Below are 21,447 nucleotides of genomic sequence, written 5' to 3'. Positions count from 1 at the left end.
AAGGCTCTTCCATGAACTGAAAGGTGGTTGAAGGATCAGAAGCAACACATAGGGCCGAACAGTCACTCTGCGGGATGGAGGACAGTCAGCAGTGCGGTCCCCCAGGGAGCAGCCCGGGGACCGATTTTATATTTGACATCTTCATCCATTCCCAGGAGGAGGGAGTGAACAGGGAAATCTTCAAGTTCATGGGTGACACTGAGGTCTTCTGGATGGCCAAAGGCTGTGTTGATGGCAAGGAGCTTCAGAAGGACCTCGCAAAACCGAGGGGCATAGAGGTAGGAGGAGAGCTTTGGTGTGGAGAAATGAAGGTGATTCTTCAAGGGAGAAGCAATCAGAGCATGGCATCAGCATGGAGCTCGGGACAAGTGGTTAAACTCGGGAGGAGAGCTGGGAGCCACCACTGACCTGGTGATTCCAGAGAACTGTGAATTGGCAGCAGCAGCCAAAAAAGTCATTAAAATGTTGTATGATCAAGAAGAGCGTTGGGAACAAGATGGAAACTCTTTTGTAGAAACTGTAGAAAACCTTGGTGAGCCTTCATCTTGGGTGCTGTGTGCTTGAGCTCTGATTTTCACAGCTCAAGAAGAAGGCAGAGGAGTTGAGTTGCTCTGGACTTGTTCTTTAGTAACCAAGGAGACGATGCGCCTGTCGTGTGAGAGGGGACTGGAAAGGCTGAGACTCCCCTGTTTGGAAAGGGGGAGACCAAGGGAGGATATGACTGAGGCTTGCAAAATCATGACGGTGGTGGACAAGATGAGCGTGAAACTGTAGTACTCCAGCAGTCCTTGGAGTAAGGAGTGCTAGCAGGCGATGGCTTTGAAACGGAGAAGCTAAAGCTTCTTTACGTAGCGAGGTTTGAGTGTCTAGAGCTTGCTACCGCGGGGGGAAAGGAGCCGGGCAACACTGGCAGGTTCAGAAAGGGACTGGACAAGCTTGCGGACAACAGGTTCATAAAGGGACACTGAAAGGATGAGGCAGGAGTGTCTCCTCTGACCTGTAACACAGCTGGTGGGGAGTGGGAAGGGAGGGGAGTGATGCCCGTGTAAGTAAATAGCATCTTCTTTTTCCACGGTTGGACACTGAGTCCTGGCGGCCCTCACCTCTGCAGGGCTCTGTCTGATGTACCACCAGTCACCAGGTCAGGGCATGGGAGCCTGGAGCACTGCTCACGGTGCCTGGTGGTCCCCCAGGTTCCGCCATGCCCCCGCAGCACTGCCCGGCCCTGCGGGGGCTGCCGGGCGCTGGGGCCTCTCAGCGCCAGTGGGGCCGGGGGAATTTGGTCTGCGGGAATTTTCTGCTGATTTCTCCCCACATTTGGGTTCTGTCCAAACTGGTAGGAAACCAAAGTGTTTTCTAAACTTCCTGCAAATTGGCAGCTGCTCGCGCCCCGCAGCTCCCGCAGGACCGCTGCTGCCCCGTTTCCCTGCCAGAGAAATCGGCAGGAACGTCCCTCCCCAGACACCCAGAGCCGCCTGTCCCCACTGCTGCTCCCCGGAGCTGCCGTGCATGAGACCCCAGCAGCCCCCTCCCTGGAGAGCCGTGCCCTGCAGAGGCTCCATCGCAGCCCCCCGCTCTGGCAGAGCGGGGGTTTCTCCATCCCCGTCCCTGCCAAAGCGGCCATTAAGTGATCCTGGCACGAACACAGCCACAGCCTCGAGGATGAGGATGGGGACAGCGAACGTGTTCTCAGAAGTGAGCAAGGCGATGGGTTCACTTCCCTGGCCTTTCTCACCACGGGCAATGCGCAGGAGCTGAGTTTTGCAGCCAGTACAGCTGCTCCCCAGCTTTCCCAGCAAGGATGGTGCCCACAGGCCCATGGTCACAGCCACAAACTGTGTTCATGTGTGCAGAAGAGGAGAGGACCGGGCTGGATGTGCTCAGGCCTGCAGCTTCCCCAGCTTTGTCCTTTGGAAAGGAGCAGCTCCTTCGGCTCCCCCCCAGCACCAGCAGGGGGGGGGGAGAGGAGCTGAGCAGCAGCCGCGGGAAGGACAACGGATGCCAGGGTCACACATCCTCCCCCCTCTCCTGCCAGGTCCCAGCATGGGGCACGTGTGCTCCCAGTAAAGCAGACTGGTCCCCAAGGAGGATATTTAGGAGCGTGTCCTGCGTTGTTCACGCTTGGGACCATCACTGTTTGGGCACATTTGCCCCCACAGGGCATTTCTGTGCATGAGCGCCATAGGAAGGCCCATTCTCCACACGGGCAGTGCATGGGCAGCCGGGCCTGCCTCAGTGCCCGTTGCCCGTTGCCCGTTGCCCGTTGCCCATTGCCTGCCAACTGCCCCAGGACAGCACGGGGCTCCGGCCCCACTGCCAGCACTCAACAGCCAGTCCTGCTTTGCAAAGCTCCCGGGGCTGGTCCCCGATGCCCATTGCTGCCAGTTCCCGCTGCCCATCGCTGATGATCTCCCAATGCCCATCGCTGCCAGTCCCCCACTGCCCATCGCTGCCGGTCCCCCACTGCCCATCACTGCCGGTCCCCAATGCCCATCGCTGCCGGTCCCCACTGCCCATCGCTGCCGGTCCCCAATGCCCATCGCTGCCGGTCCCCCACTGCCCATCGTTGCCGGTCCCCACTGCCCATCGCTGCCGGTCCGAACTGCCCATCACTGCCAGCCCCCTCTGCCCATCGCTGCCAGTCCCCGCTGCCCACTGCTGCCAGTCCCCGCTGCCCATTGCTGCCGGTCCCCCACTGCCCATCGCTGCCGGTCCCCCACTGCCCATCGCTGCCGGTCCCCACTGCCCATCGCTGCCGGTCCCCGCTGCCCCCGCTGCCCGGGGCCCTGCCCCGTCCCCGCCGCCGGAGGAAGGGCCGCCCCGGGGGGCACAGCGGGGTCCTCCCACCGCCAGGGGCTGCGGGGCAGCGGGGACCGAGAGCGGGGCCGCGCTGTCATTCCTTACCGCCGGCTGCCACCTAGCGCTGGAGGGGCCGGGGGCAGCGGGGACCCCTGCGCGGGGAGGGACCCCCAGGCCAGCCCCGGCTCCCCGCAGCCCCAGCTCGGGGGCCTGGAGCCCAGGGCTGCTTCTGGACCGAGGTGAGCTCCTCCGGAGGGAGAGGGGCACAGGGCAGTTTAATGAGATAGGCTTATTAAAGGGGTCTCTGCCCCACATCCAAAGGTCCCCCTTGCTCCCGACAGTGCCCTAGATGTGGCACAAAGATGTGTGTGATGAGATGCTGGGGCTGTCCCTGCCTGGACCACCGCCTCTCCGGCAGCCCATGCTGGCCCGGCATCGCATCCATCAGTCCTATGCAAAGGGCCTGTTGGTGGCTCACAGTGCAGAGGAGGGGTGAAAGTCCGGCCGGCTCCTGCAAGCGTGTCTCCGGCTCCAGCCCTTTTCTGTAAATATTGGGCCGGGGGCCAACCCGGAGAGGGGCTCCTGCCCTTTGCTCTGTTTGCCGTTTCCTTCGGGCTGTTTGGTTTCAGTTAATCATCCTGCAAAGGCAAACAGTGGTGGGGAGGGACGGCATGCCCCACGCCTCCCACTCCTGCCAGGCTCAGGAACCCTCGGCTGTGGGGTGGGTGACACCCAGACATCTCCTGGGCATTGGCCACCAGCTTGGGACCCCCAGGGAAGGGGGTCCAGAAGGGGAGCAGGCAGCACGAGCTCTGCTCTCTGTGGACACTGGCCAGGGTTAGGCAGCTTGGGGTGAACACTGGGGACCCCTCAGTCCTCTCATCGGCTCTCTGCAGGGTCAGGCTGGTCCACCAGGGCCGGGGGCACCATCTTTGCAGAATGCCAGAGCAGGAATATGAGTCCCAAGGTAGAATAAAGGAGACGGGCAGGTCCTGCACCCACGTCTGGGTGAAGCGGTGGTGTAGGAACCATCCAGGGTGAGGACCTCAGCCTGGTGCCACAGGAAGATGCTCATCTCCCCTCCTGCACCCACGTCAGCTCTCTGCAAATCCCCACCACTGCCAAGGGCAGCTATGAGCCCTGGGACCACGTGGCTGGGGCCGGGCAGGGCCACCAGCTGCCCCACGCCCCCCCGACAGGCCCCCCAGCCGAGCTGGCCAGCCCCGTTGGCCACGGTCTGAAGGTCATGCTCCTGCGCAGTGGGGACAGCACAGAGTCCGGGATCCCGTGAGTGCGCTGCAGCTCAGCGGCACTCAGAAGCCACCAGCCACGATGTTTTGGGGTCTCCTTTCCCTTCTCCTCTTCACCGTGGCCAGTGGGACCCCCGTCGGGGACCAGGATGAGGATGTCCAAGTGCAAGAGAATTTTGAGGCTGAGCGGGTAACGGCGGCTTGCGGTCTCTTAATTCTGGGGGCAGAAGGGATAGGGGAAAGCTATATTTCCGTCTCCTCCAGAAAGCAGGGAGGTATTACCCATGCCCACATCAGGCTGTGCAGGACAGGCGTTGGCAGTGTGGCCCTCCCTGGGTGCCAGTTAGGGGCTGTCACCTGGCCATCACTGGCCTTCAGGATGGCCTCACCCTGGCAAACACCTTGGCAGGGCGGCTGGAGCCCCAGCGGCTGGGGCAGATGGATCCTGTGAGATGTCTGTTGATCTGCCCCAGCATGCCTGCAGGCAGCTCCAACATGCAGGATTCGTGTCGGATGCAGAGTGCCTCGGAGATGTCCCGCAGGCAGCCCTGTCCCCTGCCAGGCTCTGCACAGCCCTGCATGTGTGCCTGGGTCTGGGGTCCCCCGGGATACTTGGGGGGATGCCAGTCTGATGCCTCCAGCCCTGCCTGGTGGGCAGGGGACCCAGGAAAATCCTGCTCGGTGCTGGTCCGCTTCCCAAATCCTGTGGCAGCTCTGGCTTCGGCACCCTGCACCATCACCCCGCAGTTGCTCTCTGGGCCAGGAATATTTCAGTTCTGCAGAAAACCAGGAGATGCCCCACCTCGATGGAGAGGGCTCATGGTGGAGATGTCCCTTCCTTCTCCCTGCAGATGTACGGGAAGTGGTACGACATCGCTATCGGCACAACCTGCAAATGGATGAAGAACTACAAGGAGAAGTTCAGCATGGGCACGCTGGTGCTGGGCCCTGGCCCCAACGCCGACCAGATCAGCACCGCCAGCACCAGGCTGCGGTACGGGGCGCTGCCGTGGATACTCGAGCCTCTCTCGAAGCCACCCCACCCAGGGGTGCCGCATCTGCCAGGGGCTGGGGCAAGACATGGGGGTCGCTTGCTGTGGCCGGCATCAGAGCCCAGAGGAAGGGCTGGATTGGGCTCTACCCAATGCTCTATGCCCAATGCCTTGGGCAGGGGGATTTTGGGAGTCCTGTGCCACAGCCTTGGTGCCCCAAGCGTGATTTTTGTGCAATAACCAGGAAAAGCGATCGCTCCAAGCAGGTGCTTGTTCTCCTCCTCCCTCCAGGCAAGGTGACTGCACGCACGTCTCGGGAGAGTACCAGAAAACCAGCACCCCCGGCAAATACACCTACTATAACTCCAGTAAGTTGGACTTACTGCCGACCTGCTCGGCCCCGAGAGCTGCGGCGTGGCTGGGTGACGGGAACCAGCACCAGGCACAGCTGGCGGCTGGGGAAGGGGTTCAGGAGAGCAGGGCTCAGAAGCTGCTCCACGGTTTGGGTCATTTCCAGCCAAAGTACGGAGTGAAGTTTGGGGAAAGGGGCTGTCTCACCACTGTCCCTGCATAGGCGTGGGACTATGAGATGTTCCAGCAAGGTCCCAAGCTGGGCCAGGCTCCCACCAGTCACATTTCAGGAGTGTTGGTGGTATCCCAGTTGTCCGCAGCCCTTGGTTTCCAATTCCCTTGACTAAGAAGAGGCTGGTGAGCCTGAAGGGAGTCAGGGTGATATCAGAGTCTGCTTCCCAAAAATCAGCTGTTTTCTTGAATTAGCTGCCTGATTTCAGGCAGCAGTCCCCTGCTTTGGGATTGTCTTACACTGCCTCGTTCCTCCCTGAGGGGCAGGAATGATGTCCCCTGTGTCCCTGTCTCACCAGAATGGGATGTGTCTATCCGTTCCTACGTGCTCCGCACCAATTATGAAGAATATGCTGTCATTCTGATGAAGAAGGAAAGTAATTTTGGCCCAAGCACCACCCTGAAGCTGTATGGTACGTCTGGCTATGGCATTTGTGGGCAAGCAGGCTCTCGAGCAGACCAATGCAGCTCAGAAACACCACCCAAGGTTCCCTCAGGTCCCTTGGCATCAAGGGACCTGCCCGTGGCTTTGTAAGTGGTGCCTGGGAACAGCTCATCTTCAGCACTGCAGAGGTTTAGTCTTATGACTCAGCTCAGAACCGCATCACACAATGAATGTCCAAACCAGCCTGTTGAGTGGGATGAAGGTGCCAATATCTTCTTGGAAGAAACCCAGGCCCTGAAGTGGCAGGAGAGGCTGTCTTTCATGATTGAGAAACATTAAAACCACTTTGTCCAAGCCCTTAGTCAAGGCTGGTCAAGAATAACGGAGGACAGGTTGGGAAGGACCAGGAGGCTGGTACCGGGCTTGCCTGTTAGGTGCCTGAGCTCTGCAGGTCGGTGGGTGGTTGGGGGACTCCATGCCGACCCCCTCCCACGCCAGCCCTGCTTACAGCCTATTCCCTTGCCCAGGGAGGAACCCAGAGCTGCGGGAGGACCTCATTGAGTCTTTCCAGCAACTGGCTCTAGAGATGGGCATCCCTGCGGACTCCATCTTCGTTCTGGCCAACAGAGGTAACCCACCACGAGGCACGTGCCCCTCCCACTGCCTGTCTCCCCAGCATGCCAGCGCACTGGGGTGAGAGGCTGGGGAGAAGGGGGGACGGTCAGGGTGGAGGGAAGAGAGACGAGGGCTTTGGTAGGATGGCACGGGAAAGAGACAAGGCCACGTGTCAGCTAGGCTTCCACCAGCTTCCAGTCAGTGCAGTCCTTGCTGGGCTGTCAGGTCAATGCACCCCACAATGCTGTACTGGGACATGGGCACAGAACACCCAGGGAAACTCCCGACTGCTCCCCATGACTGAGTGCTCACAGGACCTGAGGAGCTCCTTGCTCAGCCTGGGGTTCAGGAGCACGACGCAGGTGGATGTGGGAATTTTAGGAGTGGGAGGTGGAAAGCAGCAAGAGGGAAGAACGTTGGGGTGAAACTGGGAGGGCGTCTCCTTTCCTGGAGTCCTGTGTGTGCGTGGTGCAGGACCACAGTGAGATGAGTTTGTCACGCTGCTGATCTCTCCTGTCATCTGGGCCAGGTGAATGCGTTCCTCAGGAGACTGCAACTGCCTCACTGGTGAGTGGTCCAGCCCGGGACCTGAGATGGATCGAAGCTGGGGACATCCCCTCCAAGCCAAACCTACTGGAGACCTGGTGTCTGGGGACCAGGCTCTGTGGGCAGGACACATTATTTGGGCAGGAGCTCCGCTGAGTGCCCTGGGAGATGCTCTTTCATCTCTGCTGACGGGCTTTGCCTGCGAGGCTGGGGGCACAGGCAGGCGCAGGCTGAAGGGTGAGGGTCCCAGGGGCCAGGTGGGCACCAGGGCTCCTTTCCAAGTGGAAGGCAATGGTCCTTTCCTACTCTGATTTTTTCACGGGGTGAACGTTGCCGCATGTGGAGCCTGGCACCTCCTTGTTCCTTTCCTGGCTGTCGGTGCCCTCCCTCCAAGGATGGGCAGGCAGCTCAGCACCCCACTGATCCTTCAGCTACCATCACCCAGCACCTCCCCATCTCACAGGGTTGAGTTTAGAAGGATTTTCAAGCAGAAATGGGACTTTCATAGGAGAAACAACCCAGTTGACTCGAGAGCAGGTAACACACCACCTTGCACCAGCGAGACCAGAGACGTGTCCCCAGCACAGGGCATGACTGGGGCACTTTGGGTGTCTTTATTCAAAGTACACAATCCTGGCACCCACCCAGGATGAGTGCAGGGCTGGGAAGACCATGAGGTGGGGAGGGAACACAGCCTGTTGACCCAAAATCAATGACTGGAGATGTGCTGGGAGCACCGAGGAGGGCTGGAGCCTGCATGGGCTGCAGTGCCCAGCACAGCTGCCCCCAGCATAGCCCGTTCTGGGGGCAGCAGGGGTCCAGGGGCGATGGGGTGGGCAGCAGGTCCTATGGGCAGCGGCTGACGGCAGCTCTGTGCTTCCTTCCCTGTGCAGAGGGCGCGGAGAGCAGTCCTGCCCCCCGAGGAGGGCTCGGCCGCGGGACCCCTGCCCCCTTACCTCAGCAATAAAGAAGGTATGTCCCAGGGGAGGGGGCTGCATCGGGCACCCCCCTGCCCCGCATCCCCAATTTGACTGTGAGAGCTCATGCCGCGCTCATCCGCAGACTCGTGCCGGCTGAGCCGGGACCCCGGGCCCTGCAGCGGGATGCTCTCCCGCTTCTTCTACAACTCCTCCTCCATGGCCTGTGAAACCTTCCTCTACGGCGGCTGTCTGGGCAATGGCAACAACTTCTACTCGGAGAAGGAGTGCCTGCAGGCGTGCCGGACGGAGGGTGAGCGGGGCGACCGGGAGACATCCTGGTGGGGCGCGGGAGGTGCCTTTGCTGAGGCATCAGAGGGGATCTGAGTGGCCTCGAACCCCACGTGTCCGGCATCCACCTGGGAAGTGTGGGGGGCCCTGAAGCCCCTGCCCTCAGAGCAGCCCCCTGTCTCCTCAGCTGCCTGCAGGCTGCCCATCGTCCAGGGTCCCTGCCAGAAGCCGGTGACACGCTGGGCCTTCGACGCTGCTCAGGGCAAGTGCATTACATTCAGCTATGGAGGCTGCAAGGGCAACGGGAACCAGTTCTACTCAGAGAAGGAGTGCAAGGAGTACTGTGGAGCTCCTCCGCTGGCAGGTACCCCCACCCTGCCTGCACCCTGCCCGCAACCCTGCCTGCACCACGCCGCGCTGTGCCGGGGAAGCCAGGGCAGCAGCCTGCGCCATCTCCTGTCCTGCTCTGGGCTGGGTCTGAGCGTGCTGGGTCTGCCCAGGGTTGGGACGGGGCTGTCCTGGATCTGGGTGGATTCAGGACAGGTCTGTCCTGGGTCCTGTATAAGTCTGGGATGTTCTGGGTCCAGGATGGCTCTGGGATGAAGCTGTCCTGGATCTGGGATGGTTTTGGGATGGGTCTGTCCTGGGTCTGGATGGGTCCAGGATGGGTCTATCCTGGATCTGGGATAAACCTGGGATGGGTTTTTCATGGGTCCAGGATGGGTCTGGGATGGGTCTGCGCTGTGCCTGGGGTGGGTCTGTCCTGAGATGAGGACACTGACGGACTGAGGAATATGGTCATTAATCTACAGACAGTATCGCACAGCGGGGTACACATAGGCTGCAGATGTACTGAGGCCCCAACTGAATTTCAAAACAGTCTTGATAAAAGGGGAACAGCCCTAAGCAGGCTGGGGTGCAGCGGGGAGCAGTGGAGGCAACAGCCCCTGGGCAGGGGATGCCAGCGAAGGAAGAGTGGCTGAAAGATTTGGGGGGGTGTAGGGACCCTGACACCAAATAAGGACCAAACTCGGTCCCCGCCGGGTGTGTACCCTCTGTGCAATGCCTCACAGACCCTCCAGTTCTTTTCAGCGCAGGGGTTTCCATACTGAACCTCTTTGGGAGACACAACGGGCACTGCTCAGCCCTTGGGATGGATGGACAAGCAGGTTTTCAGGAGCGTGGAAGAGGAAGTCTTCCTGCAGAGAGGGGCAAGCTCAGGGGTCTTCAACCACAGACAGCCTCGGGCAAGCCTGTTTCCAGTGGGGCAGGAGCTGGGGGCTCACAGTGCCTCTACGGATGGGAAATGGGGCTAGAGCAATGTGTCTTGGGGCAGAGCCCATCTTTTATTATCCCTGTCACCAATATAAAGTTCATTAATGCCACTGTGGCGGGTGGTGGGACATGAAGTGACATTCCAGGGCAGCATGGGTGTGCACGGAGGGTCTGGACCACTTCTCACCATCACTGAGAGCAAGGACAAAGTGGGAAGTATCAGCCATCACCGTCTGTCCATGGGGAGATGAGGGGGTCTGTGGGTCTGCCCGTCACCCCGTGTGTCTCTCCGCTTGCAGAGGATGATGAGTTTCTTCATCTGTCAAACTGACGCGGGTGGAAGACGAGCTGCTGGCACCCAGCACCGGGGCCCAGCAGGAGGGTGTCAGGAGCTTCCAGCAGCGACACAGGAGATGCGTCCAGCAGTAAATGTCTCTAATGTGACCAACGAACCCAGTGTCCATCGTCCAGCTGATGGGGAGCAGGGTGGGGGGTCCAGCAGGGGCCGGGGAGGCTGCGGGATCCTCCCTGGCCTCCCCAGTGGAGTGTCCCTCTGCTTTGCTGGGCTTCTGGGTGCTCCCCACTGAGTCTCTGTCCCTGCCTCAGCCCACTGCCCCATGCCCACACGGTGCTGGGGTGGCCGACAGGGCACGGGGGGGCTCAGGGCATCCCACTGGGTTCAGCCACCCCGTTTCCCAGGAGCTGGTGGTGGGCAGCCGGAAAGGGGGCAGCAGGGGGAATAATTGCTGCTGCATGGAGGTCATACTGGGAAGGGCATGGTGGGACCAGGGGGCTCAGTCATGGGCCAGGGTAGGGATCATAGGGAAGGATGGGGATCACGGCAGGGTTACATGGGGTTACAGCAAGGGATTACGGGGTGTGAGAGGGGACCCTGAGGGGTTACAGGAGGGGACAGTGGGGTTTAGGGGTCATGGGGGTCTATGGTGAGTCACAGCAGGGAATTACGGAAGTTACAGTGGGTCACAGGGAGATTATTGGGGGTCACAAGAGGGAATTACGGGGTTGTGAGGGTGACAGGGGGAAAGTGGGGGTTCACAGGAGGGGATTACAGGGGTTGTGGGGATCACAGGGTGCTGTGGGGGCCCCAGGAGGGGATTGGGGGGGGGCATGGGGGTCTCAGGAGGGGATTACAAGGATTACAGGGTTCACAAGTGGGCTGTGGGGGTCCCAGGGTGGGATTAGATGTGTTTTGGGGGTGGTCCAAAGTATGCTGGGGGGGGGGGGGGGGGGATTATCAGGGTTACGGGAGTCACGGGGCAGCTACGGAGGTCCCAGGAGGGGGTTACAGGGTTCACGGGGGTCAGGGGTGGGGGGCTATGAAGCTCACGGGAGGGGACGGCAGGGGTCTTGGGGGGCTATGAGGGCCCCAGGAGGGGATGACGGGGGTTATGGAGGTACATGAGGGGGACTACGGGGGTCGGGGAAGGGCTCCGAGGGGCCGAGTGTGGGTGTGTGTGTCACAGGGTGTCCTGGGGGTCGGGACAGGCGCGGGCCCCGCCGCCGCTCCGCGCTCCGCGCCCTGCTGGCCCCTGCCGGCCGCCGTAGCCGGCGCCGCGCGCGCCCCGTCCCCCGGCGGCGAGGCGGAAGAGGCAAGATGGCGGCGGCGGCGGGAGCCCCGTGCCGCCTCCGCTCCCCGTGCCCGGCCCTGAGCCGCGGCGTCCGGCGGGGCTAAGCCGCCGCACCGGCCCCACCGCCGCCGGCAGGAGCCTTCCCCCCCCCCCCCCCCCCACCGTCTACCCGCGCCGCCTCAGCCCCGGGCCATGCCCGGTTAGCTCCCCCCCCTCCCCCGGCGCACGGCGGGGCCCCGGCTGAGCCCCGCTCCCCGCCGCGGCGGGCCGGGCCGGGCCGAGCTCGCACACCTCCGCCCTGCCGAGCCCGGGAAGGCCCCTCATGGCCGGCCCTGCCCTGCCCCAGCCCTGATTTACCCGCGCCGCCCCGAGGCCCCTCTATGCCCCCCGTCCCGGGGCCGCCCTGCCCCTGAGCCCCGGCGCAGCAGCCCTTTTCCCGCAGGTGGTGGCGCAGGTGTGGGACCAGAAAGATGTTCTCAGCCCTGAAGAAGCTGGTGGGCTCGGACCAGACGCCGGTCAGAGACAAGAATATCCCTGCGGGGCTGCAGTCCATGAACCAGGCTCTGCAGAGGAGGTTTGCCAAGGGAGTCCAGTATAACAGTGAGTCGGAGCCCAGGGTCGGGGGGGGTCTGTCGGGGGGCACAGCGGGCCCCGGGCGGGAGGGGACCCGCGTGGGTCCGGCCCATCTGATGCCCCATAGCGCGGTGGGACTGTGAAATGCGTATATGCTTTTGGTGGTGCTTTTGCCAGTATTCGCCCAAAGCCAAGTTTGCAATGAAATGTTGGGGCTTGCGGAAGCGTGGGAGGAGTGAGGGATGGGAAACTTTTATCTTTCTGTGCGGGACTTGGGAACCTGTAGTGCAGCAGTGTCCCCAGTCAGCAGATGTCCTGAACGGTTGCCTGCTTTCCGCTGACTGTGGCACAAGAGAGAATTCCTTGTAAATCAATTTTTGTCAGTTAAAGCATCAAGAGAGTAACTCCCCTGAGTGTGTGGGTGACCTTCCCTGCAGCCCAGGATAATGGTATTTATAATTAAGCTCTAGTGGTTATATGATAAGGGTCTATTGAAAAGCTCTGCCCTGCCAGGCTTCAATAAAAGGGGAGTGATGTGCACCTTTATGTGCCCTTGGTACATAATTTCATTCTGTCTATCTGTTTCTGCAACTGATCCGCTTGCTCTTTTCTCAGGGAACGTTTTCAGAATTTTTTTCCTTTCAGTGTCTGGCTTAGGGTTGCGTTTTTCCCTTGAAGCTCAGTAAAGGTTATTTCTAATATAACGTTTCAGGAGGGCACTGCAAGTATGTGAAATACATCCCAAAATAACAATTGTGAGACAGGGATGGTAGTTATGTCATCCTTGCTGAAAACAGAGATGGTACCAGAGAGCACTGCGAGTATCAGCTCATCTGTGTGGATCCAAGCAGGCAGTGAAGTCAGGTTGCAGAAGGCCGGGAGACTGACGGTTTGGAAAGAGACTGATTTGTAAACGTGGCACTGAATAAATTGTAAAGGCACACGTGTTGGAGGAATAGAGCTTATGTTGGATCTTAATCTGAAAGAGAACGTGAAGGGAGAGGTTTGTGCTTTGGGTTTGGGTTTTTTTTTTCTTTTTTTTTTTGTATTATCACTATTGACTGTGCCTTTGAACTGATGTGTTTTGAAGCTCTCTGCTTTACTAGCAAGAGCATTTGGTGCCTTTATCCATAGCACATCTGTTAGATATTCCAGTAGTGCTTAATATAGAAAATTAGTGTCTAAGCAAGCAGCCAGGGAAGTGAACAGAAGCACAGCGTTGGTGTTAAGAGACTCATTTTCCAGTGAAAGGCAGGGGGTGAGGGTGAAACTATTGTGCCATGGAATACATCACTGCATCGTTAAACACGTACCTGGAGATCTGCTGGTTAAAGGCCATTGATCTGTGCAGAGGTTTCGTGCAGCCCACAGACCAGAACACATCCACGTGCTTCACTGGTACATGTTGAGATCAGGCAGCTAATACCAGCTTGTGAATTATGTAGGAGAAAGGAGTTGACTTTTCAGAGAGTGAACGTTCGTGCTGCGGACAGTGCGGATCAGCTGCATCCTGCTGGCACAGCAGTCGCCGGGGACGGCTCTTTGTTACGTGTTGACTAACTGCACTGTCGACCAACCTGCGTGGATGTGTACCTGCTTGCCATTAATACAGCAAGGCCAAAAATGCCAACAGCTGAGCTACCAACTGTAGCTTTGCTGCTTTTCGTCTCGTTGCCGAAAGCCTCGGGAAGGCTTTTTGGTTTGTGCCCTGTTTTATCAGGATTTGTGTTCTAGTTACTGCTTTCATATCTGGAATAAAAATGCAGCTTTCTGTCACTGCCTTAAGGGAAGCTTTCCAATCTCCATAGTAACTCTTCCCGGGATCGCTGTTACATAATATTTATAGGAGATACTGGCAAGCTTACGAAACGGTTTCAAAGTACCCTACGTAGCCATGGCACTAGAGGGGTGGGATAGGTTCCGGCACGGTGAGGTTGTGGTCTCAGGTGAAGGTGGGCTGTGAAGGACTGCCATTACAAGGGCCATTGCTCAGGAAGGGCAGAACTGCAAATCCTATGTGTTGCCAACGCTCCTTTCTTAGGAAATATATGACACTCGGCAGAGGAGGGCAAAATGTGTTTTGTAGCCACCATTAACACACACAGATCTTTAAAACTCCTCCATTGCCCTGGAGTTGCCTGAACCTAAACCAAAGGGTGCTGAGATGACTGGGTTTACAGAAACGTTTCCTTGCGTTCATAGACCATTACTGATCACGAACTGAAGCCCGTTTCCTTCCCACAGGTACGTTTAGTGTGCTGAGCATGCCGCGAGTTGCTTGCTGATAAAGCGGGCAGCAAATGGCCGGGACGTGGGCCTTATCTGGAACTCAGTGCCTCGCTGCAGGGCTCAGGGCAGGCCGTGCTGGGCCAGCCTTCACGGCTGTCCTGTATATTTTGTACCCAGACAGCCTGCCGGTTTGAGGTGATACCGAAGGTGGTGTGGTGTTTTAATGGCACTGAGGGTTACAGGCGCTGGATACTATGCACCTCTAAGTTGAACCAAAATGATTTGTTTCGACAGTGTCCCTTCCACTCAGCTAAGTTTTCCAAAGGAAGAGTGTTGCAGGGTGAGCAGGTTTAGATTTCTAATGATATGAGGAGAGCAAAGGCCAGTATTAGCCCTCGGCAGCAGTCACTTCCTCTGCATGGGACATCCTATTTCAAAACAAAAGCATTTTCATACTGCATTCCCGGCACACACACTCCTTGTTTGCTCTCGTTATCATCTGCATGGAGCTCCTGTGTTTTACCCAAATAACACCAGAGTTCCCTGAGCAATGTGGAAGGTACAGAGATGATGTGGGTCTGTACCATATCTGTAATGGCTTGAATGTTTATAGGAGATCATGGTTCCAAGTATGGGGAACCAATCTTTGTAAAACCTTGCTCTTTTTTCCTACTTGGCATAGCCTGAACTTGGATCAGGTCTGGTGCCTCCCCATTTGGATTGCTGTGTTGACCCAGGGAGGGTAGCACAGGACCAGTGAGTGGACCCGGTGGAGGTAGAGCATGAGGTGGATCTTGTTCCTTTGGCAGTGGTGCTCATTTAGACAAATTACGGGACAAGTTACAGAAGGAAGTACCAGCACCAGGTTACTCAAACATTTATGTAAGGCAATGATGGGCAAACAAGGGTGAAATGAAGGGTTCTGGCTGGGTTGCACTGGCAAGAGGACTCCCAGGGAGTTATCCATTGCTGATCAGTGACAGGAGCAAAAGATGCATATGTGCTAAAGGTTCACATCCATCCATCCTGTTGCCCAGAACATGGCACGGCTTCTGCTCTGGGCTTTATTCTTGACGCTGCACCCGGTGTGCTCACCCCGCCTCTGCGTGTGCCTGGAGCATGGGCTGCTCTCCTCATGATGACTGCCCTGAAACAGTCACCACTGCTGAAATACCTACTGGTCAGTAGCTGCAAGGATTCCCCCCAGTCCCTCCCCTTATTACTTTCTGCCTAAAACATGCTTTAAAAGACAAAATTAATACTGTGTATCCTTTGGGTAATCATTATAGTCCTTACCTCTTTTGTGTTGTCTAAGAGTCATAGTTCCCAGACTCTGACTGTAGTTTTAAGTGTTTCATTCAGGACTACTCTGAAAATAAAGGCTTCCCCTCTTCCTGCTGCTTCCCGTCTTCTCGTGTTTTCTGCTACTGCTGATGGGGGTGTTCGTGGAACTTGTGGCCAACCTGCTTTGACTGCTGTCTGGCCTCTTCCCCCTGGGAAGCGTGCTTGGGGATGTCTGCTGATCAGGTGTGCTGCTTTTGGCAGCAAAAGCTTAAAGCATTTGAATTGCATCATTATAGTCACAAAGACCTTAATGAGGGCAAGGTCATGACCCTCCGCGTGGGGTTTATTATCAGAGAAATTTGGGGATCTTTGCTGCGGGGTCTGAGATCCTTAGTTGCTGCAGTGTTCTGGAGGAATATGGGCAGAGCTGAGAGTTCCTGATTTCTCGTTCTGAGTTGGTCGGAGACCTCCCCTCTGGGCCTGTACCTTCACTGCTCTGCTTCCGTTTCCCCATCTGGAGAGTGGAAGTCTCTTTATTTTTCTTGATGCAGTGACAATATGAATAAAGTGATTTGTTTAGCTTTTTCCTCACATCTTGATCTATCACCCATCCCTACCCTTCTTCCCACAGATGATTCTCCTGTCTTTGCTACAAGCCTATGGCTGTTGCAGTAAGTACTGATTTAACTTAAAATCAAAATAAGGCAGCGATTGTTACTGTCCTGTAGGTAACAGTACTAACCTCACCCATAATTACTGGTGCTCTTTCCCCATTCAGAAGCAGCCTGTGATGTACCTGCCTGGCTGTGCCCTGCAGCTCACTCGGCTCTTCCTGTCTTGCAGATGCATGTCTTTGAGTACACCCATCCCAGCCGAAGTCCCAAATACAGATTCTGTTTTGCTAAAAATGATGTACGTCACCTGCCTTCTTCCTGTTCTGTTTTTAAAGACTTTTTCTTTCTTCAGGAAAAAAGTCAGTGAAAACTCATGTACTATATAGGAGGAAAGAGATCCTAACGTGGAGAGTGCTGCAGCTGGAAAGGGCCATTGGACCTGTTCAAACTGAGCGTGTGGTGCCACGAGCACCCTACGTGGATCTAAATGTGGGGTGGGGTAGTCTCCTTGCTGCTCCAGCCGTGCCTCCCGTGTGCTGCTCCTACTGCAGCTGGGCACTTGAGCTAGAGAAGAAAACTGAAAAGGAATAATTTCGGGGTTAGTTTTCAACCAGTTCAGTTCCTCGATGCAGCTCAATGTGTAGCTGCATAAATAATGCTGTTGGCACTGGGAAAGTCCCGGGGGAGGTAAGATTGCCCCTTCTAGGGAGAGCTCACAGTCAAGTCATCTGGCAGCAATCCTGAAAGCGCACCTTGAGAGCAGCCTGACTGTTTAAGGGTGGGTCAGTGTGTGCCTTAAAACTTACTGTTTCGGTATCTCATGCTGCACTTCATGGTGGAACGTGTATTTTAAAATGGCTCTCTAAGGTAGGCAGCGAGAGCATTTAGAAAGCCTTGGGTTTTAGAGGGGACAAATGGAATCTCATTCTGCCTGTGCCATGGACTTGCTGCGTTAATTTAGAGAAATCAAAGGAACCCTCCATTGATTGTTTCACCATCTGTGAGTAGGAAACAGAATCACACGCAGGGCAACAGGAAATGCAGGAAACGGTTTGTTGTCTCTGCAGAGATGCTCTGGGACCTGTAAGTGAAGTCAGCCTATAAATACTACGTTCGTCTATGCCTTTATTATCCTTTTGCTATTGTAATAAGTAACTTTGTAAAAGAATAAACAACAGTACATCTCAGCGTACAGCAACAAAAGGACAGTGAAACTGCAGCACAAAATTTCACTGGACAAAACTCTTCCACAGGCTTTGTAATGTTTGTTTTACCATCTCATGGTTTAACCCCAGTCGGCAACTAAGCACCACGCAGCCGCTCGCTCACTCCCCCCAGCGGGATGGGGGAGAGAATCGGAAGGGTAAAAGTGAGGAAACTCGTGGGTTGAGATAAGACAGTTCAATAGGTAGAGCAAAAGCCGCGCACACAAGCAAAGCAAAACAAGGAGTTCACTCACTGCTTCCCATGGGCAGGCGGGTGTTCGGCCATCCCCAGGAAAGCCGGGCTCCATCACGCGGAACAGTGACTTGGGGAGACAAACGCTGTCACTCTGAGCATTCCCCCCTTCCTTCTTCTTCCCCCAGCTTTATATGCTGAGCGTGATGCTTTATGGTATGGAATGGCCCTTTGGTCAGTTGGGGTCGGCTGTCCCAGCTGTGTCCCCTCCCGACTTCTTGTGCCCCTCCAGCCCTCACTGGTGGGGTGGGGAGCAGAAAAGGCCTTTACTCTGTGCAAGCACTGCTCAGCAATAACTTAAACGTCCCTATGTTATCAACACTGTTTCCAGCACAAATCCAAAACATAGCCCCATACTGACTACTGTGAAGGAAATTACTTCTGTCCCAGCCAAGAGCAGAACACACCTTAAAGTTTACCTGTTAAACTTTTCTCTGAAATGTGTGTAATAACTCCTGAGTTACAACAGAAGGCAGCCTTCAGTCTGAGATTTCCTTGCCCAAATGATGATGCACAACCTGATGATAATCACCTGAATCTGCCGTTAGATGTCTCCGAGTGACCCATTTTCTAGGGGATAATAGCTCCTATTCAAAAGACAAGCATAAAAATTCAAGTCCGCTTACGTTTCCTAATAGCCTTGTGGTTGCTGCTTTAAACAAGGAATGGTATTTAAAAAAAAAATAATAATGTAACAGAAAATTTAGAAAACAACACTTACTGTTTTCAGAAAGAGCAAGGTAACGTTAGGGTAAACTCTGGAAAGTTCATGGTATTAATTCCTACAGAAGTTACTTTGCCGGGTTGTGTACAGTTTGTGGTATATTGGACAGTTCTTTGGGAGGGTTTGAGTGAGTTTCTCTGCTGACGGACTTTCCTTGCTACGGGTCCAAGCATGGGTGCAGGAGCACAGGCAGGCGGCGGTCGATCAGCTGAGTGGCCTCGGCAGCGGGGTGTGAGGCCAGTTGGCGGCCGTGGAGCTGTTTTCTGAGAATGCTGAGGGCCACCAGTACACCCGCACCTAAAACCAGCTAGGGTCTGGTTCCTGTGGTAGAGACAGTCCCTCTGGCACACAGAGGACCCAGAGAGATGCGGTTTCTCTTGGTTTCATTTCACTATTACTTCAGTGAGTTTACGTCCCTAAAGGGGCATGCTCGTTTTGGTTCAGTTTAGCTTGTTTCTAAGCATGTAAGATAGACTGATTTTGATTTAATTTGAATCGAACTGTGGCCATCAACAGAGACAGTTTGGTGACTTTATTGGGGGCAGTTTAAGATAAGCCTGTGAAGGTTCAGTGCCTTCCCCTCGTCCCTGCCAAGGATTGCCCCCTTACCTGAGGCCGTCTGGGCTGTGAGCTGGAGCAGCTGAAGAGCAATTCGCAGTCTCTTTCTGCTTCCCCTGGAAAAGGGGATGCTCCCCCAGTGCAAGAAAGCTGGGGATAGCTGAGAGTGATGACAGCTTAACTCTGCGGTGATGTTCACCAGAAGCTGCCTCTCAGCTCTCCAGCACCATCCCAGAACAGTTTCACTGGTGCCGGGCTTAAGTCACACCCCGGTGGGATATAGGGAGCAGCACCTCTGAGCGTAGGACCCTTCCTCGTCAGCGCTCCTCAGAACTGGTCCTTGAGCTTTCAGTCACTTGGGGCAACTGCATCTAGGAAATGAGTATTTTCTCAAGGAATGAAAAGTGTTTAAGGAGAAATGGGAATGATAGAGGAGGTAATTGAAGGAGAAGGGGGCCTATAAGAAAGCTGGAAAGGTACTGTTTACGAGGGCAGGTAGTGATAGGATGAGGGGCAATGGTCTCAAACTGGAAGAGGGCAGATTTAGATTAGATATCAGGAAGAAATGTTTCCCTGTGCGGGCGGTGAGCCCCCGGCGCAGGTTGCCCAGAGCAGCTGTGGCTGCCCCATCCCTGGAGGTGTTCAAGGCCGGGTTGGACGGGGCTTGGAGCAACCTGGGCTGGGGGGAGGTGGCCCTGCCCGGGGCAGGGGGGTGGGACTAGATGGTCTTTAAGGTCCCTTCCAACCCAAACCATTCTATGGTTCAATAAAAAGCTGGCAAAGGGATAGGGCATGGCAGAGTGGGAGTAAGGGCTGGGTAGAGGAAGAGAAGGCAGGAGGCTGGAAGCAGAGGAGACTTAGCTGGCTGAAGTTGCACAGATTGTGAAGATTCAATCTTGATGTTGGTTCTTTCTGCTGAGCTAGTGTGAGTAGATGAATAAACACTGATTTTAATGACCGAGGCTCATCTTTTTTAACAAACCCCATCCTGTCTATGTAATATGGGAGTACTAATTACATCTGAATAATGCTTGTAAAAAGTTAACATGCTTTTCACAGCATTCTTTGATTTGTTTTTAATCAATTTTATTTGTCTGCTTGCTCTTTTCCCCAGTGAAAATTGTCATCCGAGGGGACAGGAACACTGGGAAAACCACACTCTGGCACCGACTGCAGGGAAAGAAATTTATTGAGGAATATATTCCAACTCAGGAGATCCAAGTCACCAGCATCCACTGGAATTATAAAAGTAAGACGGAAGAGGGTGGAGGGAGTGACAGTCATGGGACACTGCCTTGGGGGTAGAAATTCCACTGCAGCCTCATTTGCTTCTTTCTTCTGTGTCTGCTTGGGAGATAAAGTGGTCTGTCATCACTCTTGTTATTGTAAATTATTATTCACAGTTTCTCAATCATGTTTTTAATAACTTTACTCAGAAACTATGTGTTATAAGCCCTAAAGGATAGGTCTTTGGAAGCTGCAATTCAAATAAAGTGTTTAATAGGTAATCCAAAAGATTTGAAATATTTGTGATGCACTTGACTTGTTAATGCTAACAGGCTTGTTATGGAAATCTCTCTCTGAGGCTAACCCTGCTTTTGGTGTTACTGTTGCATAGAAATGAATAACATGGTGCAAACTAGTTTTTTACTGATTAAAATATAAGAAGCGTCCTGTAACCGGTGAAGGTGGTGTTTTAAAAATGATTGTAGCACTAACAACTCTAGGGTGACTTACTGAAGCACATCTATCAGTAGCTTTTTATAAGTGCTTGTTTAAGTCTGAGAGATGAGGTGTGAGGTTTTTTTTATATTCCCCATCAGCTCTGAGAGTATAAAGGGCTATGGCAGCCCTGGATCTCACCTGGAGAAGACACTGTAGTCATTGAAATTGCATAAGGCAACGATGCATTAAGTCCAGCTTTCAGGTTCCTGATCAAAAATGCCACAGCCTTGTGGGGTGAACTACTGATTCAATATGAACTTGCCCTGTAAGACTGATTTTGCTTTAAAAAAAAAGGTCAGCGGTTAGTTTGTCATTATCAGACCTTGTCCGTCTGCACCGCTCTGACCTTTTGTTGAATCAGGTACTCTCTGTCTCCTCACAGCTGGGAATAAAACCCACGCAGTTTGGCTAAACACCAAATTGGGTGCTTCGTCTAATTCACCAAGCAAATTTGTATTGCTGAGTGATATCGTGATGCCCGAGTCTTGTGATAATGATCGGGGAGCCACAGGGTGTGTTCGCCACCAGTCAGCCTTGGGGCAGTGCTCTCTCGATCTCCGTTGGCTTCATAGGCTGCGGTGCAAGGAGAGCGAGCGGATACTGCCGTTGTATGTTCACAGGGAGCTGGTAACCAGAGTCCTGGAGACTCTCGTGCGCTTATGGAGACAGATTTCCACGAGTCAGCTCTCTCTGGACAAAAGCTGAAAAGGTTTATAAGCATGGATGGTTGTAATTTACAGTGGATGTGGGAGAGAAACAGGTCATCCTTGCTCAGTGCAGCTAGTATCTTTATTTTGGGTACCATCATCCTGATGTTATGCCTATCAACTGGCCCAAGGCATTGACAGATCTGCAGTGTTCATGCAGTGGTGTTCCCCATCTGCAGCAAAATCTCTGGCATGTTGTATTTTAGTTGTGGCATCCTTCCCCCACACTCTTCTTCCTCTCTCTCAGAATATCAGCATATCAGTTAGGGATGTGTGAACATTGTTTCCGTCCTCCAGACAACTTGTAAACTCTATCTCCAAAATCAAACTTGAA

At 55.1% G+C, this 21,447-nt stretch overlaps 2 protein-coding genes across 2 annotated transcripts in view; both read left to right on the top strand.

Annotated features, from left to right (window-relative positions):
* Positions 1-4,131: 4,131 nt before the first annotated feature.
* On the top strand, positions 4,132-10,023 carry AMBP (alpha-1-microglobulin/bikunin precursor; the record flags this gene model as incomplete). Its single annotated transcript, XM_082492650.1, has 10 exons — positions 4,132-4,239; positions 4,901-5,043; positions 5,333-5,409; positions 5,923-6,036; positions 6,536-6,637; positions 7,153-7,190; positions 8,063-8,141; positions 8,232-8,399; positions 8,565-8,741; positions 9,952-10,023. 10 exons carry the CDS (start codon positions 4,132-4,134, stop codon positions 9,981-9,983), a joined length of 1,038 nt encoding a protein of 345 aa, XP_082348776.1. The 3' UTR covers positions 9,984-10,023.
* A 1,384-nt stretch (positions 10,024-11,407) lies between these two features.
* Positions 11,408-21,447, top strand: part of RABL6 (RAB, member RAS oncogene family like 6) — a 61,758-nt gene continuing 51,718 nt past the window's right edge. The window contains exons 1-2 of the mRNA XM_082492633.1: positions 11,408-11,841; positions 19,796-19,930. Of these exons, the coding sequence (XP_082348759.1) occupies positions 11,712-11,841; positions 19,796-19,930 (265 nt within the window). The 5' untranslated portion in view covers positions 11,408-11,711. The remainder of the gene's footprint in view (positions 11,842-19,795; positions 19,931-21,447) is intronic.

Source organism: Vanellus vanellus (assembly GCF_965231255.1).
Source record: "Vanellus vanellus genome assembly, chromosome: 18".
NCBI lineage: Eukaryota > Metazoa > Chordata > Aves > Charadriiformes > Charadriidae > Vanellus > Vanellus vanellus.
Note: the sequence above shows the minus strand (reverse complement) of the source record. Positions and strands in the feature narration are given on the sequence as shown.